Source organism: Apodemus sylvaticus, chromosome 10, assembly GCF_947179515.1.
Source record: "Apodemus sylvaticus chromosome 10, mApoSyl1.1, whole genome shotgun sequence".
Classification (NCBI taxonomy): Eukaryota; Metazoa; Chordata; class Mammalia; order Rodentia; family Muridae; genus Apodemus; species Apodemus sylvaticus.
The window spans coordinates 106,390,047-106,410,496 of NC_067481.1; the positions used below are offsets into that span (position 1 = coordinate 106,390,047).

The following is a 20,450-nucleotide window of genomic DNA, read 5'->3' on the forward strand; positions in this document are numbered from 1 at the left end:
TGTCCTTCCACCCAATGTCCAGCTGGGTCCCTGGGCTTCAGACATAGCCCCTCTTCATAGCTTCATAGATAGCCCCTCTTCTAGTTTCATGTCTGATGTGCGCATACGTGTATGTGTGCCTGTGTGTGCGTGTCCACATGGTATGTGTGTGTGTGAGAGAGAGTATGTTTAAAGCTAGACACCCATGTGAAAGAAAACACAACATTTTTCTTTCTGAGTCTGACTTATCCATTTAACATGATGATCTCCAGTGCTATTCATATTTCCACAAATGACATGATTTTATTCCTTACAGCTAAACAAAACTGAGTTTTTATAGTGATGATTTCATTATCCGTTCAACTTTTGATGGGTATCTAGCTTGGTTCCTGAAGTTGGTTGTGGTAAATAGTGTCTTGATAAAGCAGAGTACACATCTGTGTTGGTAGTGTGCTGGCTTCGGATCCTTCTGGTGTGTCATCAGCTGGGCCATTCTACCCGAGCTTCCGAGGGACCTGCATCTTGCTTTGCACAGTGACTGTAACACTTTCTCTGTCTTAGACTTTGTTGTTTGTTCACCAGGCAAGCCTCTTCTCTCCTTGCCTAGCATTTGACAATTAATTAGGCCTCACCTCAAGCCCTCCACATACCTGTGCCTCCTTGTGCTGTGTAGGCCTTTCTGGGGGCCATGGACTTCCGCAGTGACGGGATCTCAAGTCTGCATTTTCTTTTCAGGCAGTGGTCCTGATGCTGGCCCCAGAAGCACCCACCTATCTTATTTCTTTCCACTGGGGTGAGATGAGTTACTGTATCCATCCTTTAGAAGGGCCTTGTTTGTGTAGAAGAGCCTGGCTTTTCATTCCACCGAGGAATGATTTTCTTGATGGCTCAAGCTGAGGAAAGTTGAGCCAGTCAAACTTAACCTGGGTGGAGGAACCCTTGAAAGTAATTACTAACATAATTGATTAATTAATTAATTAATTAAACAAACCAATGAGTGAATGACTCTTTAACAGTTCTCAGCGTGTATACTCAGTTCTGTGGTATAGAATTCATGAGGGAATCATTTGCACCTCAAGTCTCGCAGGTTTGGATGCCAAGCAGGTTGTTGGGGACCAGCTCTTAGTCAGCTGTTAGAGAGGTTTGATGGTATTTGATTCTATCAGATCAGATCCTTAGATCTAAGGAGAAAAGTGTGAATGGGGAGGTGAAGTCGGGGACTTGTTAGCAAGGATGAACTTGGAGGTCACATTAAGTGCTCAGGAAAGGGCAAAGGGAGGTACCTCTCCCTGCTGCCTCACTGCTGGTTTGTGGTTTCCAAGGGCCCTGTGCGGGAGGCCTTGCAGGGAGTCCTAGAGGAGGAAACATGGGACACTGGGGAGAAGGCAGCTCTGGGCTCAGTCTTCGTTTCCCGGGAAACTGACATTGCCTGTCTGAGCCCATGTCTCCATCTGAAGATGGTCTGTTCCCACCTCTGCTTTGCAGCTTAGCCTGAGGACAGAGGAGAGGCGTGTACCTGAGCAGTGCCCAGCTTGTGGCAGGTGCCAAGTGCTGACGGCCCTGTGATTGGCTGAGGTGTGTTATCTTTGTTCAACCTTGGACCTCCCACGTGCTGACGTCACAGAGGCTTATTTCTTTTAGAGTGGGAGTCACAGAGCTGAGGGCTTCTTCCACATCTGTGTGAGGTAGTGCGGTGGACCTGCCATGGGTGACCGTGGAGCCTTGGCATTTCCCTGCTCCCTGGCTAGCCATGTATATCAGATATAGTAACAGTGGGCACCAAAAATGCACTCTGGATACCAGCAAAGGCAGGAGTGTGGGCATGCTGCTCGTAGCAGGTCGGCTCTGCCATGCTACCGTCGGCCTCAAGCTCCTTGTTCCTGAGACTGCTGCCAGCCTGGCCTGGAAATGTGCAGGCAAGGAATTCCGAGCGACAGTGCCAGCAAGGGTGCTTTCTGTTGTCTTTACTCTTGATGAGGAGTCAACAGCCCAGAGAAAGAGGCCTGGCTTCAGATTTAGGCACGTCTAAGGATGTGAGCATGCATACCCAGCCTGCAGCTCACGTCTGAGGTCTGCAATAGACAGATTGCAGAGTCCTGGGTGGAGACACGGGGCCTGTAGAACTGAGTGTGTCTTCCTGTGGGAGAGGAGGGACAGAAGCCAGGCATCCTTGTAGACGGCTCAGGAAGAACAGGGGAATAGGAAGCACACCTTGCTTCCACTGAGTAAAAAGAGTTAGCTTCTAAATGTATGTTATGAAGACTGCAAACTGTCACTAATAGTAGAGAGGTTTGTCTACATCTGTCTGTAAGGAGGTCTTGATGTAGGGACCCTTGCTTTATGTGAAGTACAATAGTCATTCCTCAGAGACATTGCCTTTCCTGTGATTCTTAGGTGGGATGATATTTTAAGATATCATCTTAGAGCAGCAGCAGACAGAGCAGTAGGATCTTTGTAAGTTTGAGGCTAACCTGGTCTATATTATAGCAAGGTTCAGGCCAACAGCATATGCTTAAGGAGACCTATCTCAAAACAAACAAACAAACAAACAAACAAACAAACAAACAAATAAAAAAGAGCCTCCCATTTCTCAGGTTTCCTTGCCTAGTAGCTGTGTTCTGGAAGGTGCTGGACCCGTAACACAGCACCATCTTGCGATACTCCGGGCAGGGTCCCAACTTGGCTGAGATAAAGTTATGTCCCTGCATGTGCTTATACCATCCAGGTGTTGACTTTCTGTCCTACCAACCAGGCCCTTCGGCAGCCTGGGAGATCTTGGCCTCACTCTCTTTTGCCTCAGATCAGCTCCCCTACTGTGCACTGATCAGTGTGACCCCAGTGTGACTTACAGAACTAGTGTCCCCGGGGCAGCTGTAAGGGCAGTGCATGTGCAACGGGAGCTGCAGCCCTGCTGTCACTCAGGCTGGTACGGACACACTGTGCAGCTGGGCTTGAGTGTCATGTGCCTCTCTGAGTCTTTGCTGTGCCCACTGGTGCTCTCAGTGCCACCTGTCAGTGTGTGAAACAGATGTGGCCCCTGTGTGCACAGAATGATGTGGCCCCTACCTTTACAAGGGTGACGTCAAGAGCTTGGGCTCAGCCTGTCTTCCTCTCCCCATCTTCGGCAGGTCTACATTCGGATAAAAGACGACGAGTGGAACGTGTATCGGAGGTACACCGAGTTCCGGGGGCTGCACCACCAGCTGCAGAGTGCTTTCCCGCAAGTAAGGGCGTACAGCTTCCCTCCCAAAAAGGCCATCGGAAACAAGGTATGCGTCCAGGGGCCAGATCACCGTGTCACTTTTGTCTGCCCTTGAAGACTGCACTCATCACAGGAAAACTGTAATGTTAGGGGAAAGGGGGAAGGGAGCTACCCATGAGCCTCCACCTCAGGGAGGGCACTAGCTCTTCCTGTGGGCAGGCTCCCCCTATTTTGCCAGTATAGCTTCCTATAAAGCACCAGAGAACTAGTGTGCCTGGCTCAGTGGGGGCTGTTCCCTTCCAGTAGGAACTTGACATCACCATGTTGTGTAAATGTGTCAGAGACAATCTGGATGCAGGCAGGCTCGGCTGTGGCCTTCAGATAATAGTCTTAAAAACAGGTCAGTAAGGGCTCAGCGGGTAAACGTGTTTGCTGCACAAGTTTGTCGCACTGAGTTTAGTTCCTGGAACTCATGGTAAGGTGGAAGGAGGTTTGCTGGCTCCCACATGTGCATGTGCACACACAAAGATAGATAATTTACAAAATCAAAAAAGTTTTAGAAGGCCTGGGGAGCTGGCTTGGTTATAACAGTGCTTGTGTTATAACAAACCTGAGGTCCCAAGTGCAACTCCTCAGCGCCTGTGTAGGAATGTGACGCATACCTGTAATCCCAACACTAGGGAGACAGCGCATTAGCTAGCCAGACTAGCTTGTTCACTAGTTCCTGGTCAGTGAGAGACCCTGTCTAAAAATCAAGGTGGATCAAAGGTTGTACAGTGGTATCCACATCACATGCACATGTGTGCACACAAACCACACACACACACATACACACACACTTACAGAAGCACACATATGCAAATACACACATATGCAAAACATGTGCACACCCCCCAAATGCATGTATTCATACACATGTACATATATGTACACACACATACAAATGTGCAAACATGTACATACAAACACAGAATAAGTTGACAACTTGTTTGGTCATGCCTGCTCAGTGCTGTTCTGATTCAGTCTGTTTCAGTCACTGCTCTTGTCATACTCATTTGCATGCATGCAAAGACCGGACTTTCTCAGAGAGGCTTCTTTTATTATGGCTGCTTCTGCCATGAAGGCGGGGTGGCCTCTATTGAAAATGTGTTACTGTTTAGTCGCCATGCAAAAGGCCAGGTCTGGGCCTGGTGCAGCTGCTCAGTCAACTGACTGTCCCAGCAGTTGCCCTCATCCCCCCTCCTGTTAGTGAACGGAAACATTTCCCTACCTGTCTGCACTTTGAACTGCCAAGGGAGCTTGAAAACCACTGTGCCCATAGCCTGTCCCTGGTTTCCTGGTTTAACTCTCCTGGGCACTAAAGGGTCACATGTGGATAGTTCCACATCATAGCCATCAGAATTGAAGTTCAGGACCCTTTGAGCACCTGACAGTGACTGGGGAAAGTATTGACAGGAACCCCTCTCTAGAGCTGGTTCTCGGCGTGTGCTGCCAGCTGGAATTGCTGTATTCTCAGCTCTTAGTCCTCAGAAGACAGAAGCCACATTACTCTGACCCTTCATCTGTCACATCCTCAGGTCTCTCCTGATTTATATACTTCCTCCTCTTGTGATGACAGTGGGCCATGCCGAAAATCTGCAGTGGTACCCCAACTGAAGATCCTTAAGTTAATTGCATCTGCCAAGGCTATTTGCCACCAAAGTTCTAGGAACTAGCTCCTCCTACCATGCATCTTACATCACTAAGAGGATTCTCTGAGGCTGAAACAGCCCCTTCTCCACCCTTGCTTTCTCAGAGACCCCGTCCCCATTTTATAAGTCTTCACTGAGTTAAGTCTGCCAAGAGTGCCAGTCCCATGAGCCAACCTTGCCAACCAAGGCTCTGCACTGAAGAATGAGGCTTCTGCAGTTCAGTCATTTAGAAAGAGCAGGTGGCAATGCTAGGTCTGTTCTGTGTGTAGTGGGGATTGGGAGTGGGTTTCCTCTTTGCCTCTCCACGCAGAAGTCCCCCATCTACAGTGAGTCACCCATGGTCCCTCCATGCAGGAGAAGCCCCTCCCACACCCATTTCTATAGAACAGACTCTTACTCCTTATTTGTGCCTAAATGAACTTGGGGCTGAAGAACACCACCTTGCATAGCTTGGCTCACAGTAGACCAGCTAGGTGGCAACCAGATAGCCAGGTCAGTTTTATATGATGGACACATGGACCTGACAGCTGCCAGCGGCAGCCTCCTCCCTCACCTGCATCTTGTCATTCCTCAATGGATGAAGGACCTTGATCTTAGCCTCACATGAGGTTGAGGTATACACACTCTCTCTTCAGTCCCCTTTGAGTGAAGACTAGGACAGAATTGGGCAATTGCTTCAATTTCCAAGAGTGGACTGAATCAGGTGCCCATAAGGACCTTTTATGATCTCAATTAAAGGCCAAGTGTTTGTGGATTCAGGTGGGCCTATGACCTTAGAATCTGCTTTGGTGTCCTGATGGCAAAATTTCTAGAAAGCTTGAATACAGATTGTCCAGGAAATTCACTATGCTGGGATCTTCTCTTTGACTGGTGTACTTCAAAGGTGACTCACTTGTCAATGAGTAATGAGGGAGAATCCATACATGGCATTTTTGGGGTGGCTGAGTCATGGACACCCAGTCACTGTGAGCCTTGGCTATTAACTGACTCACTCCTGAGTTGCCTGTCACGGGCACCGACCATGGAATAGGCTACAGAGTCTGTTTTTGTGCCACATGAGCGTCTGTATACTTCCCCTACAGTGCTTTTAGTTGTAACAGTGACTGGAGAGTGTGAGGTGGTGGGTCTCAGCAGGAAATCCCCAATTGAGTTCTAACAGCAGAAACCTTGCTGGTCCACTGGAGGCTGCTCTCCCTCCTTTCTCTGCTGGGTAGGTTTTTTCCAGATGTGCTAGAGGCAAGGCAGACCCAGGCCTCATCTATGGCTCCAGGCGTGGGCATGGACTCAGTACTGTCTTGTTACTGTTCAGTGAGCCAATGGGAGCTAAGAACTCTGGGCCTTTCTGAATATTTGATTGGCACTGAGGCAAGGCCCTTAAACTTCTTGGAGAAATTATTCCTTTGAGTGCTCATTAAAACACACAGGAAGGCAGCGGTGCTTGCTGAGCTGGGTGTGTCCCCGTGCAGCACCTGGACCCTGACAGGGAAGTCTGAAAGTGCAGCTGGTGGCTTTTCCAAGGATACTTCCTTGTAGTGGGTGTGTCCCAGAGTATGGGCTGTTGTGCTGCATGGTGGGAGCTTACAGTAAGAGAAATGGTGCCCAGAACCCAAAAGTGCTGGAGAGAACCCCTGTGGAGTGGGAATGTGACGGGGACCCCCAACATAGGCAGTGGCCAGTGTGCCAAAGACAAATCCAAAGAGGAGTAAAAGGAGCCATGCCCAAACAAAGCCAGCTCTGCAGCCCTGCGTGAGCCTGGGGCATCCAGCACAGAGCGGGCCCAGAGGGGCCCAGTCTTCTCTCACATCAGTAAAAGGCACCAAAGGGACTTTAGAGTAGATAGCGTCATCTTGCCAGGAAAGCCATCTCAGGACAGTGACTCACGTGAGCTGAGTCTTGAAGTAGAGGAAGTGAGGTTCTTGGGGGAAACGTCTCAATATCAAAGCTAACACAAATTTTGTAGTCACGTATAAAGAAACAGAAGTGCAGGTGCCCCTGCCCCACATGTCCGCTGCCTGATGCGCGGAGAGGTTAGACTCAAGGCTGTTCTGTCTGTTGCATCTTCTGGCCTGTAGCACCTCCCGGAAGTCTTGTCTGATCTCATGGCTTTCTTTCTCACACTGGATACTAGCTGCCTACTTTGCATTTCTCTGTCCTGTGACGACATGGATAACATGGACAACTGACTGGCTTTTGTGGGCAGAGGAGCACAGAGAATGAACCCATGACAAGTCCCGAGCTTAAGCAGTGGAGAGTCCCTGCATGACAGCTATTTTTCCATCAGTTTCCTTTTTCTGGTTTTGTTTTTCATTTGATTGACAGGTGCTGGCATAGATGCACAGATAGCATTCATTGAAAGGGATGATTGAGTCCCGGGTAGCACTATCTCACCTGCCCAGTATCCTCTGAACACTGGGAAGCTAATGTTAGTGGGACAGTCGATATCTTCAGCAGGCATGATGCTCACACCTGTAGTCCCAACATCTTGGAGGCCTAGTCTACAGGATCCTGAGTTTTGAGGTCAACCTTAGCTTCATAGCAAGTTCCAGGCCAACTGGGCTATATAAAGAGACCCTGTCTCACAAAGCCAAACCAGTTCTGCCTGATGTGGCACTTGGGGACAGCCTTCCCAATTAGCTGGCCATATCTAGCTGTCTTCCCGCTTCACCCCTGCCTGGCTGAGCTAGAGAGCCTTGTATTTATGCCAAGCCTGCTGCTTTTCTAATTGACACTTGACTCTCTACCGGGCATCTGATCTCGTCCACAATGTTTTTAGGCCATTAGATTGCTTGTATATCATTATTTAATCTCCCCCTCCAGCTTAAAAGGCCTTCAGAATATACTTAACCTGTGTTCCATCTGCTGGTTTGCATGTGTTTTTGGACAGCTGATTAAAATGGCACCAGAGAAGAGCCCTTCTAGGCTCTTACTGTCTTCTTGAGTAATTGAGAATAATTGTCACCTTCCCCTCCAGTGTTCCCATTCATACTGAGGGCTGGGATCACAGTCTTTGGGGGAAATATGTATATTTCCAGTGTCTCTGGTCCCCGGCATGTTAGTTATTTTTATTGGCCCTAGCTTTCTGGGCTGCTCAATTGCTATCTTTCTCTGTAGCCAAGGACTCTTTCAGAAGCCATGACATCTAGGGGCAGAGAGTGAAGGGCTAGTTCTACTGGGAAACACAGGCCGAGTGCCTCTGTGTGAATCGGCTGCTTGGCAGTGTCCTGACACCGCAGGCTCTTGTGGGCATGCTGTCAGTGCAGGCTGGCTGCTACATATTGCGCCCGGCATAGCTCAGTACCCTGCCCCCATTCTAGCTTTAAAACAGGTTCAAAGGGAACCACACTAGTTTGGCTTCTCTGGTGGGATGACTATGAACCTCCCCGACACACCCAGGGCTCCTGTGTTTGAATACTTGGTCCCCAGTTGGTGCCGCTGTTCTGAAAGGTGGTGGACTCTTTAAGAAGAGGTAGGTTCCTGGCACAGATGTGACACTTGGAGTCTGGCTCCTGTGCACCTCCTGCTGCCTAGCCTTCCCCACCCTTTTCCTCAGTGCCAGTGTCTCCCCTGTATGTGATCCCAGTAAGCACGGCAACTGCTGGGTCTGAGTGGTGCCTCATACCCTTACCCTTTATCTCCTGACCTCCATGAGGAGAGGCTTTTATTGTATTTGTTGAGGCAGGTCTCCCTATGTTGTAGAGCCTGGCCTGGCCTTACTCTGTCCCAGAAGCTGACCTGGAGTGATGCTTGAGTCTCCATCCTGAGTGTAGGCTCTGGTTTTGTTTTAAACTGGGGTACAGCTTCCAACCTGAAGGTGCTATTTGGAGTATTTCCCCATAGTAAACACACCCCAGCACCCCTGCAAGCCAAGACAGACCCCAGCACCAGGAACATCTTCCCGGCACTCTCTCCACAGTGAACCACAGTCTTGCTCCTGATTTCTAATGACAGACTATCTGAGGCCTGAGAGCCTTATGTGGAGGAATTCTGAACTTGAACTCTCTTGCTTTTTCTTTCCACACCATAGCAGTCAGATTCTTCTCTGCTGCTACATGGGATACCTGATGGTTCTACTTCCTTGCTGTATAGTATTCCCCTCTGTAGAGACCCCCACAGTTAAATATCTTTTGTGTTCCTAGAAGCGTAGGCAATGCTGGCTACGTTTAACCATCTGCTATCATCTATCTGCTCTCTGGGGTCTGCACCCAGAGATGGGACTGCTAGCCATAGGGTGTGTCAGTCTGCCTTTCTCATTTTTGGTTTTGAACTAGAGTATTCTTCTATAGCTTAGGGTGGACCGGGACTTGTGATTTTGTGGCCCATGCCTGGTCAGCACTGAGTTCCTTGATATGGTTCCTTGAGGGAAGAAAAAACGAAGGAACTCATAGAATAAGAAAGCCACCCATCTTCCCACCACCTAGAATCAACAACCATGCACAGTTTGTCGTATCAGCTTCTAAGCTCCTAAAAAAACAGTGCAGATTTTTCTGATAGTCCCCAGAGTACACAGAAAGCTGTAATGAGTAAGCATGTAGCTTCATCCAGATGGAGCGAATGTTAATGTGTAGAACTTAGGCATCATAAATACAGCTGTGTGCCCGAGGGAAGCAGCCCAGGCTGTGGGCTCCTGTGCTCCCCGCCTTTGTGCCTTTATGGCGGGATCATAAACGTGTCATCCTTTTATGACTCCGCATGAATGGCGCACTCCGTGTGCCCTTCCTCAGCTTGTGCTCTTCGGGGGTTACGGGACTGTGAGATGAAGTCATTGCGACATTGTCCCCTCTATGAGATAGTGCCTCACTGTGTTGTATTTTATGTTGCCCTTGAACCCGTGATCCCCCTACCTCAGCCTCCAGCTGCTGGGATGATAGGTATCCCCACCATGCCTGCCCGATCATTAGAGCACAAGTGCCCTGTGCTGCCTCACAGCCTGGGTCGGCCTGGTGTGAAGCCTACTGTGTTCACTTCCGGTGGTGGCAGTGGCTCTGGCCTCTCAGCAGCAGGCTTTGTTTCTGTTTGCCAGCACTGGGTCCTTGCCATATTCCCAAGGACTGGGGGACACTAGCTGTTATGTTGGCCTGTTCTTTGTTTTGTGAGCCTGTGAGCCTTTTCCTGCCTGAGAAGCCTGAGAGGCCTTCCTGAGATCATCACATTGTTTCCTGAGATGTGACTTACCTCCTTGGACTCCTTTTTCCTGGAGCCTGGGCCTTGCCTCCTCCCCATGTGTGCTGTGTCCACACGACCTCTGTTGTTGTAAACACCTATTTACATCTCTGCTTCTCTGCCTCCCGGTCAGTGAGTCCAATTGAGGCAGCCCAGCTCTTGCTAGGATTTCTCAGGAGCCCATGTGTCCCTGGGAGTTGTTTATGTCTCATATAAGCAGAGGCTAGATTTGCACTTCTCTGCATGGAAGAGAAGTCTCTGAATTGTGCTCTTTGAGTGTGCACATGTGTGCAAGTCCATGGACACCAGAGGTCAACCAACTTTGGGTGTCATTGCTCAGGTACTAAGCACCTGGGTTATTTGAGAGAGCGTCTTTCCAACTAACTAGCCAGTGAGTGCTCTAGGGATCAGGCTGTCTCCACCCTGGAAAGATAAAGGTATGCCACCAGGCCATGATTTTTAACTTGGGTCCTGGGGATTAACTCAGGCTCTCATATTCCTGAGGCATTTCTGCCCATAGCAACAGCCATCTCTGCAGGCCCCAAATCATGTTCTGTAGTGATCATTCTTCAAGGAAATACCTTGGTGAATATCCCCCTGTATTAGTCAGATTTCTCTAGAGAAACAGAACTTATTGAATGTGTGTGTGTGTGTGTGTCCATCTATTGATCATTCCAAACATCATGTTATACACAATTGCTACAAAGTTCGACCAGCATACAACAAACAGCTGAAGAAAATCTTTCTTTTATATCTCTCTGGGGTGGACTGGGGGTGTTAGAATGGCTTCAGGGTATGGGCCAGCTAGTACAGTAATGGCTGCCTACCAGCGAAAGGTCGAAGAACTCAGTAGTTGCTTGGTCCATGAGATTGGCTGGGCATCTGAGCTGGGCTTCTGTATACGCTAGTGTCCTTAGGAAGCAGGTTCTAGTGTCAGTGAAGGAGTGAGGGCATGCAGGTACAGAGCATAGCGATCTCTATTCTGCACACAGGCTGCCGGCAGAAGGTGTGGCCTTGATTAAAGGTGTGTCTTCCTGCCTCCAGATCCAGGTTAGAAATGGGCCTTCCCATTTCAAGCGACTTCAAGAAAGCATGGCTCACAGTGTGCCTGGCCATTGAGTTTTAGTTGAGTAGCCATCGCACCAGCCTTCAGTTTGCATCTTGAGGAGCAGAGAGGCCTTTTTCTGGAGAGCTCTCTGTCTCCAGGTTGCAGAAGTGTTAGGCTCAGTCCCCAGAACATTCTCCTCATTCACTTTCACGGGACTTCTGCCTTCTGAGGGAAGGCGAAGTTCTTTTTTTGTGATGAGTTTTGAAGCTCTTTTGAGCCAAGTGCCTGATCCTCATAAAGCCACTGAAAATGGAACTGTTTTGAGTCACAAAGGAGCCTTTGATCTGGCTCCTGCTTTCCCGTGGACCAGGCAGTCTCCTTCCTATTAGCAGGAAATAAACAGAACCCTGGTCACATTTGTAGGGCTGTCCTGCTAAGAACAGCAGCTCTTTGTTGTTAACTATGCACAGGCGCTACATACAAACCATAGGCACTGCCTCTGTGCATACTCTCATTTAATCGTCTCAGCCTCCTGGTGGCCACACCTCGGAGGAGAACATCTGTCTCCCTCCCTGCCCAACTCCTCCCATAATGGTCTTTCTTCTCTGTCAGGGTCAGCTTGAGTCCTCCCTGCTCATAGAGCTCACCCTTTGGCTCCTTTTTCTTAGCTTTGGTATGACTCCAGGGTTAGTAGTTTGTTTCTATAAACGTGGGTACCTCTGTGTCAGGAGAGAGGCACCAACACTTCAGCAAAGGATAATATACTAATAATAATGTTTGCAGTTTAGAGGTGTCACCTCTATGGAGGATGAGGTCAGTATGCAGAAGACATAGGAACACATGGCAGAGCAAGGTCGCAAGAGCCCTTGACGGCCGGAAGAGGACTGAGAAGGCAGGGGGAACCTGGCGGAGCTGAGGACCCTCAGGAGCGTCAGACTCACTGAGGTTGGTCTCCATGTGAGGCCTAGACCAGTGCTGTGGACATAGCCCCAGAGCCAAACTTGTCAGCTGGTGACCCAAAGGCCACATTCCTCCTGAGATCTGCCTTGTGTCTCACAGTAAGGGCTGGGACAGTGATGGTTATGGAAACTATAATGACCGCTGTAGGGACAGAGCAGCCAAGCAGGGCTTTCTCTTGCACTTAACATTTTCTGTGGCAGCCGTTGGTCTATGTCTAGTGCAGAGGGTCCTTCCCTAGCATGAGCCTGTCTGCCCTGATGCTTTCACAGACAGCACCCTGCTGTAATGAGCACATCAGTCCTCACACAGAGGATCTTCAGTTATTTCTGAATGACATAAAGTGGCTAAGTGCTGTGTTGGAAGGGTGGCCCAGATGATAGTGTTGTCTGAAATGGCACAGCATCGAATTTCTTCAACACAAATACAACATATATACACGGACTCACACACGGACTCACACACATGCACGTACGCACACACGCACACACTCACTTTCGTTTGTTGTTATCCAGAGTGGAATTACTCAGCCCTTCTTGAAAGATAGGAGTAGGTATGGAGGTGGCAGGGCTAGCTAGCAGTAAAGTGCCCTTGGGCCTGACCTTTACCCACAGGGCAGCAAAAGTGGCTCTGTGCACTGTGTAATGCCAAGACCTCACTTGGGACAGACAGGTCAGTCTTTTTTGGGGGGAGGTGTTATTTGATATATTTTTATTTACATTTCAAATGATTTCCCCTTTCCTGGCTCCCCACTCCCTGAAAGTCCCATAAGCCCTCTTCCCTCCCCCTGTTCCCCCATCCACACCTTCCCACTTCCCTATTCTGGTTTTGCCCTATACTGCTGCACTGAGCCTCTCCAGAACCAGGGGCCACTCCTCTGTTCTTTTTGGACATCATTTAATATGTAGATTATTTCTTGGGTATTCCAAGTTTCTAGGTTATTATCCACTTATCAGTGAGTGCATACCATGAGTGATCTTTTGAGACTGGATTACCTCACTTAGTATGATGTTCTCCAGCTCCATCCATTTGTCTCAGAATTTCATGAATTCATTGTTTCTAATGGCTGAATAGTACTCCATTGTGTAAATATACCACATTTTTTTTATCCATTCCTTCGTTGAGGGACACCTGGGATCTTTCCAGCTTCTGGCTGTTATAAATAGGGCTGCTATGAACATAGTGGAGCATGTATCCTTATTACATGCTGGGGAATCCCCTGGGAATATGCCCAGGAGTGGTATAGCAGGGTCCTCTGGAAGTGACGAGTCCAGTTTTCTGAGGAACCGTCAGACTGATTTCCAGAGTGGTTGTACCGATTTGCAACCCCACCAGCAGTGGAGGAGTGTTCCTCTTTCTCCACATCCTCGCCAGCACCTGTTTTCTCCTGAGTTTTTGATTTTGGCCATTCTGACTGGTGTGAGGTGAAATCTCAGGGTTGTTTTGATTTGCAATTCCCTAATGACTAATGATGTTGAACATTTTTAAAGATGCTTCTCAGCCATCCGAAGTTCTTCAGGTGAAAATTCTTTGTTTAGCTCTGTACCCCATTTTTTAATTGGGTTATTTGGTTTTCTGGGGTCTAACTTCTTGAGTTCTTTGTATATATTGGATATTAGCCCTCTGTCAGATGTAGGGTTGGTGAAGATCTTTTCCCAATTTGTTGGTTGCCAATTAGTCCTTCTGATGGTGTCCTTTGCCTTACAGAAACTTTGTAATTTTATGAGGTCCCATTTGTCAATTCTTGATCTTAGAGCATAAGCTATTGGTATTCTGTTCAGGAAGTTTTCCCCTGTGCCCATGTCCTCAAGGGTCTTCCCCAGTTTTTTTTCTGTTAGTTTCAGTGTGTCTGGTTTTATGTAGAGGTCCTTGATCTACTTGGAGTTGAGCTTAGTACAAGGAGATAAAGATGGATTAATTCGAATTCTTCTGCATGCTGACCTCCAGTTGAACCAGCACCATTTGTTGAAAAGGCTATCTTTTTTCCACTGGATGTTTTCAGCTCCTTTGTTGAAGATTAAGTGGCTATAGGTGTGTGGGTTCATTTCTGGATCTTCAATCCTATTCCATTTGTCCGCCTGCCCAGATAGGTCAGTCTTTTGGGACGCTAGACCCACAAAGGCCAGGTAGCTTTCTGTCTGACCCCTGCCTTTGCTTTGTCCTTTCTCCCTTTCAGAGAGCCCAGTTTAGAGCACTTCCTGGAGAGTCTCATGGAAGGCCTCCCTCAGGAGCAGCGGTAGACTGGGGTTCTTGGCCCTCTCACTGGGGCCACAGCAAACCCTGCTGTCAGCTTGACTTTGCAGTACTGATCGTACCCGTACCTCCCATACTTCGAATCCAGAGATAGTCCACCCCACCCGTCACCCCTTTCCAGTGGGTGGTGCTGTGCTCTAGTGCTCTAGAGAGCCAGTAGGTGTGCTGCTGCTGAGACAGTTCCCAAGCTGGGCAAGTAGTGGCCATGTCTTTCCCAGACTCTCTTGTGCCACCTCCAAGTCCTGCTGACACCTGCCCCAGGAGAGGACTGTGTCCTATGTCACCCTCACAGGCTGAACCAGGCAGCTTCTCAGAGGCAGGCAGCACACAGGCCCTTCCAGGGTGCTGTTCACTTGTGACCATTCAGCAGAGGGATCTGAGGTAGGAATGAGGAGCTCACCCCGCCCGTGGAGTGTTCAGCCCAGCGGAGATAGGAGGCTGCAGTGATCAGGGGTGGCTCTTGCAGAGGGTCTGAGCTGGCCAAGAGTCAGCGTGAGGACTGCTCAACTGGGAGGCAGTGAGCATGTCACCATTATCTGGGATGTTACACAAGGCTAGGCGGGTTAACACAAGACCTGCGCTGGTCATAGGTTTCACACCATGCAGTGGGTCCCCTGTCCTTTCTTGCCACTGAGGTGAAGAAATGCCTGCCCTCTGTGAAGATTTGAGTTTCTGTGTCCAGGCTCAGGATACCAGTGACCCAAGCAGGCAGATACCTAAAGGAGGTAGGCAAGCTCTTCTACCAAGGCTAGAGGTGGAACAAGGTCAGACCAAGCTGCCCAGGAAGTCTCCCTTGGAACTCTGGTGGCTAGGGCATATAGTTCAAATCCCAAAACCAGTTTAAATTAAGCATCCTGTGGTACTCTGATGTTCTTAAGTAGAAAGATAATGTCATCTCGCTCTTGAGGTCACTGGTGCCATAGAAATTATTCAGAAACCTCTGGTACCAGTGTCTGCCAAGCCAAGACAAAATGTGCTGTGTTACCTGGCCTGTTAATGTCACCCATTCCCCTCAACCCTCGTTAGTTCTCCCTAGTGGGGCCCATTTTACAGATAGGAAAATTAAGAACCTTGGGGCCCAGTCCAAGGTTCAGCCTAGGTTACCTAGTCCAGGGTTTATCCTGGAGTCTGGAACAGAACTATACTTGTCTTTGTTAGCCATTTTTGGTCAATATGGCACTAATGGGACCAATAACTGAAAGAGGAAGATTTATCAGGTCACATGGGTCAATGGGCCTTAGACCATGAGTTCCATGTGTTTGGACAGAACTTATGATAGGAAGACCATGTGAAGGAGGCTTGACCATCATAGCAGACCACAGAGCAGAGGGCAAGACCTGCTGTAAGGCAGGGTGTGTAGCCTGTATAACCCCAAAGACCTGACCCAGTGATCTACTTCCTCTAGCTGGACCCCACCTCTGAAAGCTTCCACAGCATCCTCAAACAGCAGCCGGGAGCCGAGGGTCTAGACCTAGGAGCCTGGGAGGGACATCTTGCATTCATATCAGAGCAGTTACTCCTCTCTGGATATAGTAAACTTTACCCAAGGACTATGTGGTGAGACCTGACATTCAGCCAGCGCTGTAAGTCACAGGCATTTGCTGGGTCTCAGCACCTTCAACTACTGCCTTGTATCCCTAAGTGTATGAGTTTGCAGTTGCTGTGGGCATGGCTTTGCCATAGACCTTGGGATTAATGAATCAGCACAAAAGCCCTCATAAGTGCTGTCCCGGCTCCAGGGAATGTGTTCAATAGGAAGGGCTTTCTGTTTGTTCCTGCATAGCTGTTCCATGACTTAACAATCATTTCTCTGAAGAGGGGCTGATGGGCTCTACTATGGCCATGCAGTGCTCTGACAGTGCCCCTACCCAAGACTTCAGGATCATTAAATGGCTAAAGGTGGGCTAAAATCCCTGGATTGGGATTGAATATTTCTACAACACATGGGCCGATAACTGGGGTGATCACCATGGGAAGATCAGGGATATTCTAACATCTGGGCCTGGCATGTGTGCCCAGCCCATTCCAGGAGCAGGTATGCCTTTTTCTGACAGCGTGGGCTGAACACGGGACATGAAAGCTGTCTGAGGGATCATACTGTGGCGTCGTCAACAGCGTCATGTGGGGCAGAGTGAGTGTTGGGCCGGCAGGCAGGAGTTAGATGAAAAGGTTATCCACCCAAATGGAGGCTCTTGGGTCTGGGGTTGGGCTTGGTGGAAGAGGGTTTGCACAGCATGTGAGGACCTGAGTCAGAGCCCTGACTTTTGGATAAGAAAGTGACTACTATTAAATAAGTAAATAACCAGGCGTGTGTCTTGGTCACTATTCTATTGCTGTGAAGAGACACAGTGGCCAGAGCAGCTCCTATAAAGAAAAGCATGTAATTGGAGCTGGCTTGCAGTCCAGAGGGTTCGTCCATCGTCAGCATTGCAGGAAACATGGCAGCACACAGGCAGAGAGAGTACTGGAGAAGGAGCTGACAGTCCATCATCATCCAGGTCCATAGGCAGCAGAAAGAGGCCCAGTTTGGGCTTTTAAAACCTCAAACTCACCCCCAGTGACACACTTCCTCTAAGGAGGCCACAACTAATCCTGTCAAATAGTACCACTCCCTAAGCATCAGTGCATATGAGCCCGGGGGCCATCCTTACTCAAACCATCACGTGTGCATACGAGCAGTGCAGACTTACCAGAGCCCAAGAGCTACGCCCTGCTTTCATCTGTTTCTCCTGTTACCTTGAAGAGGTAGCTTGGACTCTTTAAAGTATTTAAGAGAAAGCAAGTTTAAGGGCGCCCACCCTGGTCCTCAGCAACCAAGGCCAGGCTTCCTCATTACTCATGGGTTCCTGTGCCTCAACTGTGGCCCACCAGGGTTCGGCCTGTGACAATTTCTGAAGGGGAGTGGGAAAATCTTGCACACGGGCTTCTGCCTGTGGGCAGGCAGACCACCATATCCAACTTGCTTCCAGGACTTCCGTGCCTCTCCTTCATCTGACCAAGGTGACAGTGTTTGAACTGGGCATGTGGTTCACTCTGCATGGACCGCGGGCCCAGTTGGTGTCTTATTTCTGTTCTTGTCAGAGCTGCAGGTGTCAGTACATTGGTTCTCAAGGCAGGTGCCTGTTGGAGTCAGGCAGATGGCCTTCACTGCTAATCTCAGCTGTGCAACTTGGAGGAGTGTCTCAATGTTTCCTCTGCAGTGTGGGGAGCTAGCGCCCTCACAAAGCTGCCGTGAGGGAGGGTGTGCTGAGATAACGGCTCACCTGTGGAATAGCGGGGCAGGTGTAGCTCCGTGCAGTTGGATCTGGTTCCCATCCTTGAACAGAGCAGATGTGCTCTCCATTCTGTCTGTCTATTGAGTGTGGTGCTTAGCACATACCACTGATCCCTTGGGACTGCCGCCTTGCATGTGCAAGCACTTTACTGCCTGTTCTGTCCTTGTGCTGCCCAGCCCCAGGCCTGCAGTCTGTCATCTCTGAATCTGAGAAAAATAGTGGGTCTGGGGTGGAGCATCTGTCCAGACACCAAGCCTCTGGCTCTTCCCTCAAAGGCATATGGAGATGATTTGAGGGATATGGTGTTATCTCGAATCTTCCCTTCTTCTTTCTATCCCAGGCAACATTTACCAGTGATCATCCATCAGAACCTAGCTAGGGCGCTCTCAGCCTAGCCACCAATTTCCATGTATGTGATGAAAGAAGCCATATTCCAGGCTATGGCACGTCAGGCTGTAGGTCTTTGGTATTGCCCTGACCTTTCTTTTAGGAATATTTGAGGACCTCATTCAAATTCCAATGCCATAAAGATCAGCTGAACGAGTGTGTGTGTGTGTGTGTGTGTGTGTGTGTATGTGTGTGTGTGTGTGTGTGTGTGTGTGTGTGTTTGCTTCTGTCTCAGGCACCTCTGCACTCCCTGGAACATAGGGATGCTCCTCTGTGGAAAGAATTCTGTCAAGTCCCAGCGGGCTAGTGCTCAGCTCCTGTCTTCAGCAGCATTCGTTTCCTTTAAGTAAATATCTTTGCACATATATTTGAGATCTGTAATGAGGGTTGTGGCCTTCCGAAGCTGATCTCAGAGCCCAACAGCATATTCTCTAGAGGTGAACTCTAGGTGTGGTGTATGACACTGACACCTCATAGAACCACTTGTAGAATGGGCCTTCTCCCTAGGATCCAGGGCATCAAAGCTGGCCCTTGTCATGGGGCCCTGTGTTGGCCATGATCTGCCTGCCTGTGGCTCTGGTCTAATGTTGACATGCTGGGTGGTTTGGGCTTCCTTTGTGCTCAGAAGGCAGAGATGGCCAGGTCAGATAGTGCCAGAGTTCACCACAGTGGGCACCGCCATGGGCACAGGAGGCCAACTCAGGCTTCTTTAGGATTTGTAAACTCTCTGGCCACCGACCTGTCTTAGATCTGCTGACTTTGAAGTTCCTGCCTCTCAGCAGGGTCTGGCCTATCTGCTGCTCCAGCCAGACCGGACCTACCCTGCTGGCAGGGGAGATTCCAGGTTGTGCCTGGTAAGAGTGAGAGGAAGCACAGGAAGTGACTTTTCCTCAAGAAAGGCACTGCTGCAAGGTGGAGCTCTTCCTGTCAGAAACTGCCTGGAGATGGGTGGGACCCAAGCACACTCTGAGCACAGCCTGTCTTAACTTCACCCTCAGTTAGAGCGATGCCTAATTTAATACTATCCTTCTTTTCTGAAGCTCTAAGTAAAATGGGCCTTTTGGAAGGAATAAATACTTCCATTAAAATATCCCTGTGTGCCCTGCTTACTCAGTGAACTGCTCCACCCATAATTGATGGTGGTGTTCAGACACAGACACCTAAAGACAGCAGCAGACCCATAGGCAGCACCAACTCATTAGTGGCCAGCAGAGATGTCTGGCATTTTATGTGCTGGACTCATACCCAGCCCCTCCCTCCCTCCCTCCCTCCCTCCCTCCCTCCCTCCCTCCCTCCCTTCCTTCCTTCCTTCCTTCCTTCCTTCCTTCCTTCCTTCCTTTTATTAAACTAATAAAATTTATTTTAAGACCACATGAAGCTCAAGAAGAAGGAAGACCAAAGTGTAGATACTTTGATCCTTCTTAGAAGGTGGATCAAAATAGCCATGGCACACAGCCAACTAATAGGCTGAGCATAGGATGGAGCAGCTAGAGAAAGGACTGAAGGAGCTGAAGAGGTTTGCAGCCCCAGAGCTCCCAGGGACTAAACCACCCACCAAAGAGTACACATGGAAGGACCCATGGCTCCAGCTACATATGGAGCAGAAGATGAACATTTTAGACATCAGTGAGAGGAGCGGTCATTGGTCCTGTGAAGGCTCAATGCCTCAGTGTAGGGGAATGCCAGGTCAGGAAAGGGGGGAGGGTTGATAAGCAGGGGTAGGGGGTAGGAGGTTTTTGGAGGGGTAACAAGGAAAGGGGATACCATTTGAAATGTAAATAAAGAAAATATCTAATAAAATTTATTTTAAAATATACAACTTAGTATTGACATTTTTTAAGTTATCAAAATAATTTATTATAGTTAAATGCCTCTTAAATATATATCATATCTTCTCAAGCTAAAAGTAGTATGCACTTAACCAGTTTTTTAAAATCTATTTAGAACATTAAACATGATAGAAATAGAAAAAAATCTGTTATGAAGTCCTCTATGAAAGGAAATTGTGAAAAGTTCCTGATTAGACAGAAACTGTTCCATCTCCAAAAGAGAATACGCAGCCTAACTGTGGCTTCATAGAATGAATTGGGGAGTGTTCCTTCTGTTTGTATTTTGTGGAATAGCTTGAAGATTATTAGTATTAGGTCTTCTTTGAAGGTCTGATAGAATTCTGCACTAAAACCATCTAGTCCTGGGCTTTGTTTGGTTGGGAGACTTTAAATAACTGCTTCTATTTCTTTTGAGGTTATGGGAATGTTTAGGTGGTTTATCTGATCCTGATTTAACATTGGTATTTTGTATCTGTCTAGAAAATTATCCATTTCATCCAGATTTTCCAGTTTTGTTGAATATAGGCTTTTGTAGGAGGATCTGATGAGCTTTTGGATTTCCTCAGTTTCTGTTGTTATATTTCCCTTTTCATTTCTGATTTTGTTACTTTGGATACTGTCTCTGTGCCCTCTGGTTAGTCTGGCTAAGGGTTTATCTGTCTTGTTGAT

The 20,450-nt window shown here is 48.6% G+C and overlaps 1 protein-coding gene across 4 annotated transcripts in view; it reads left to right on the plus strand.

Moving 5' to 3' along the window:
• Snx29 (sorting nexin 29) overlaps positions 1-20,450 on the plus strand; it is a 397,982-nt gene that overhangs the window by 354,499 nt on the left and 23,033 nt on the right. For all 4 annotated transcript variants that reach the window (XM_052197693.1, XM_052197692.1, XM_052197691.1 and 1 more), the window contains one exon: positions 3,108-3,248. In XM_052197693.1, coding sequence (XP_052053653.1) covers positions 3,108-3,248 — 141 coding nt within the window. The remainder of the gene's footprint in view (positions 1-3,107; positions 3,249-20,450) is intronic.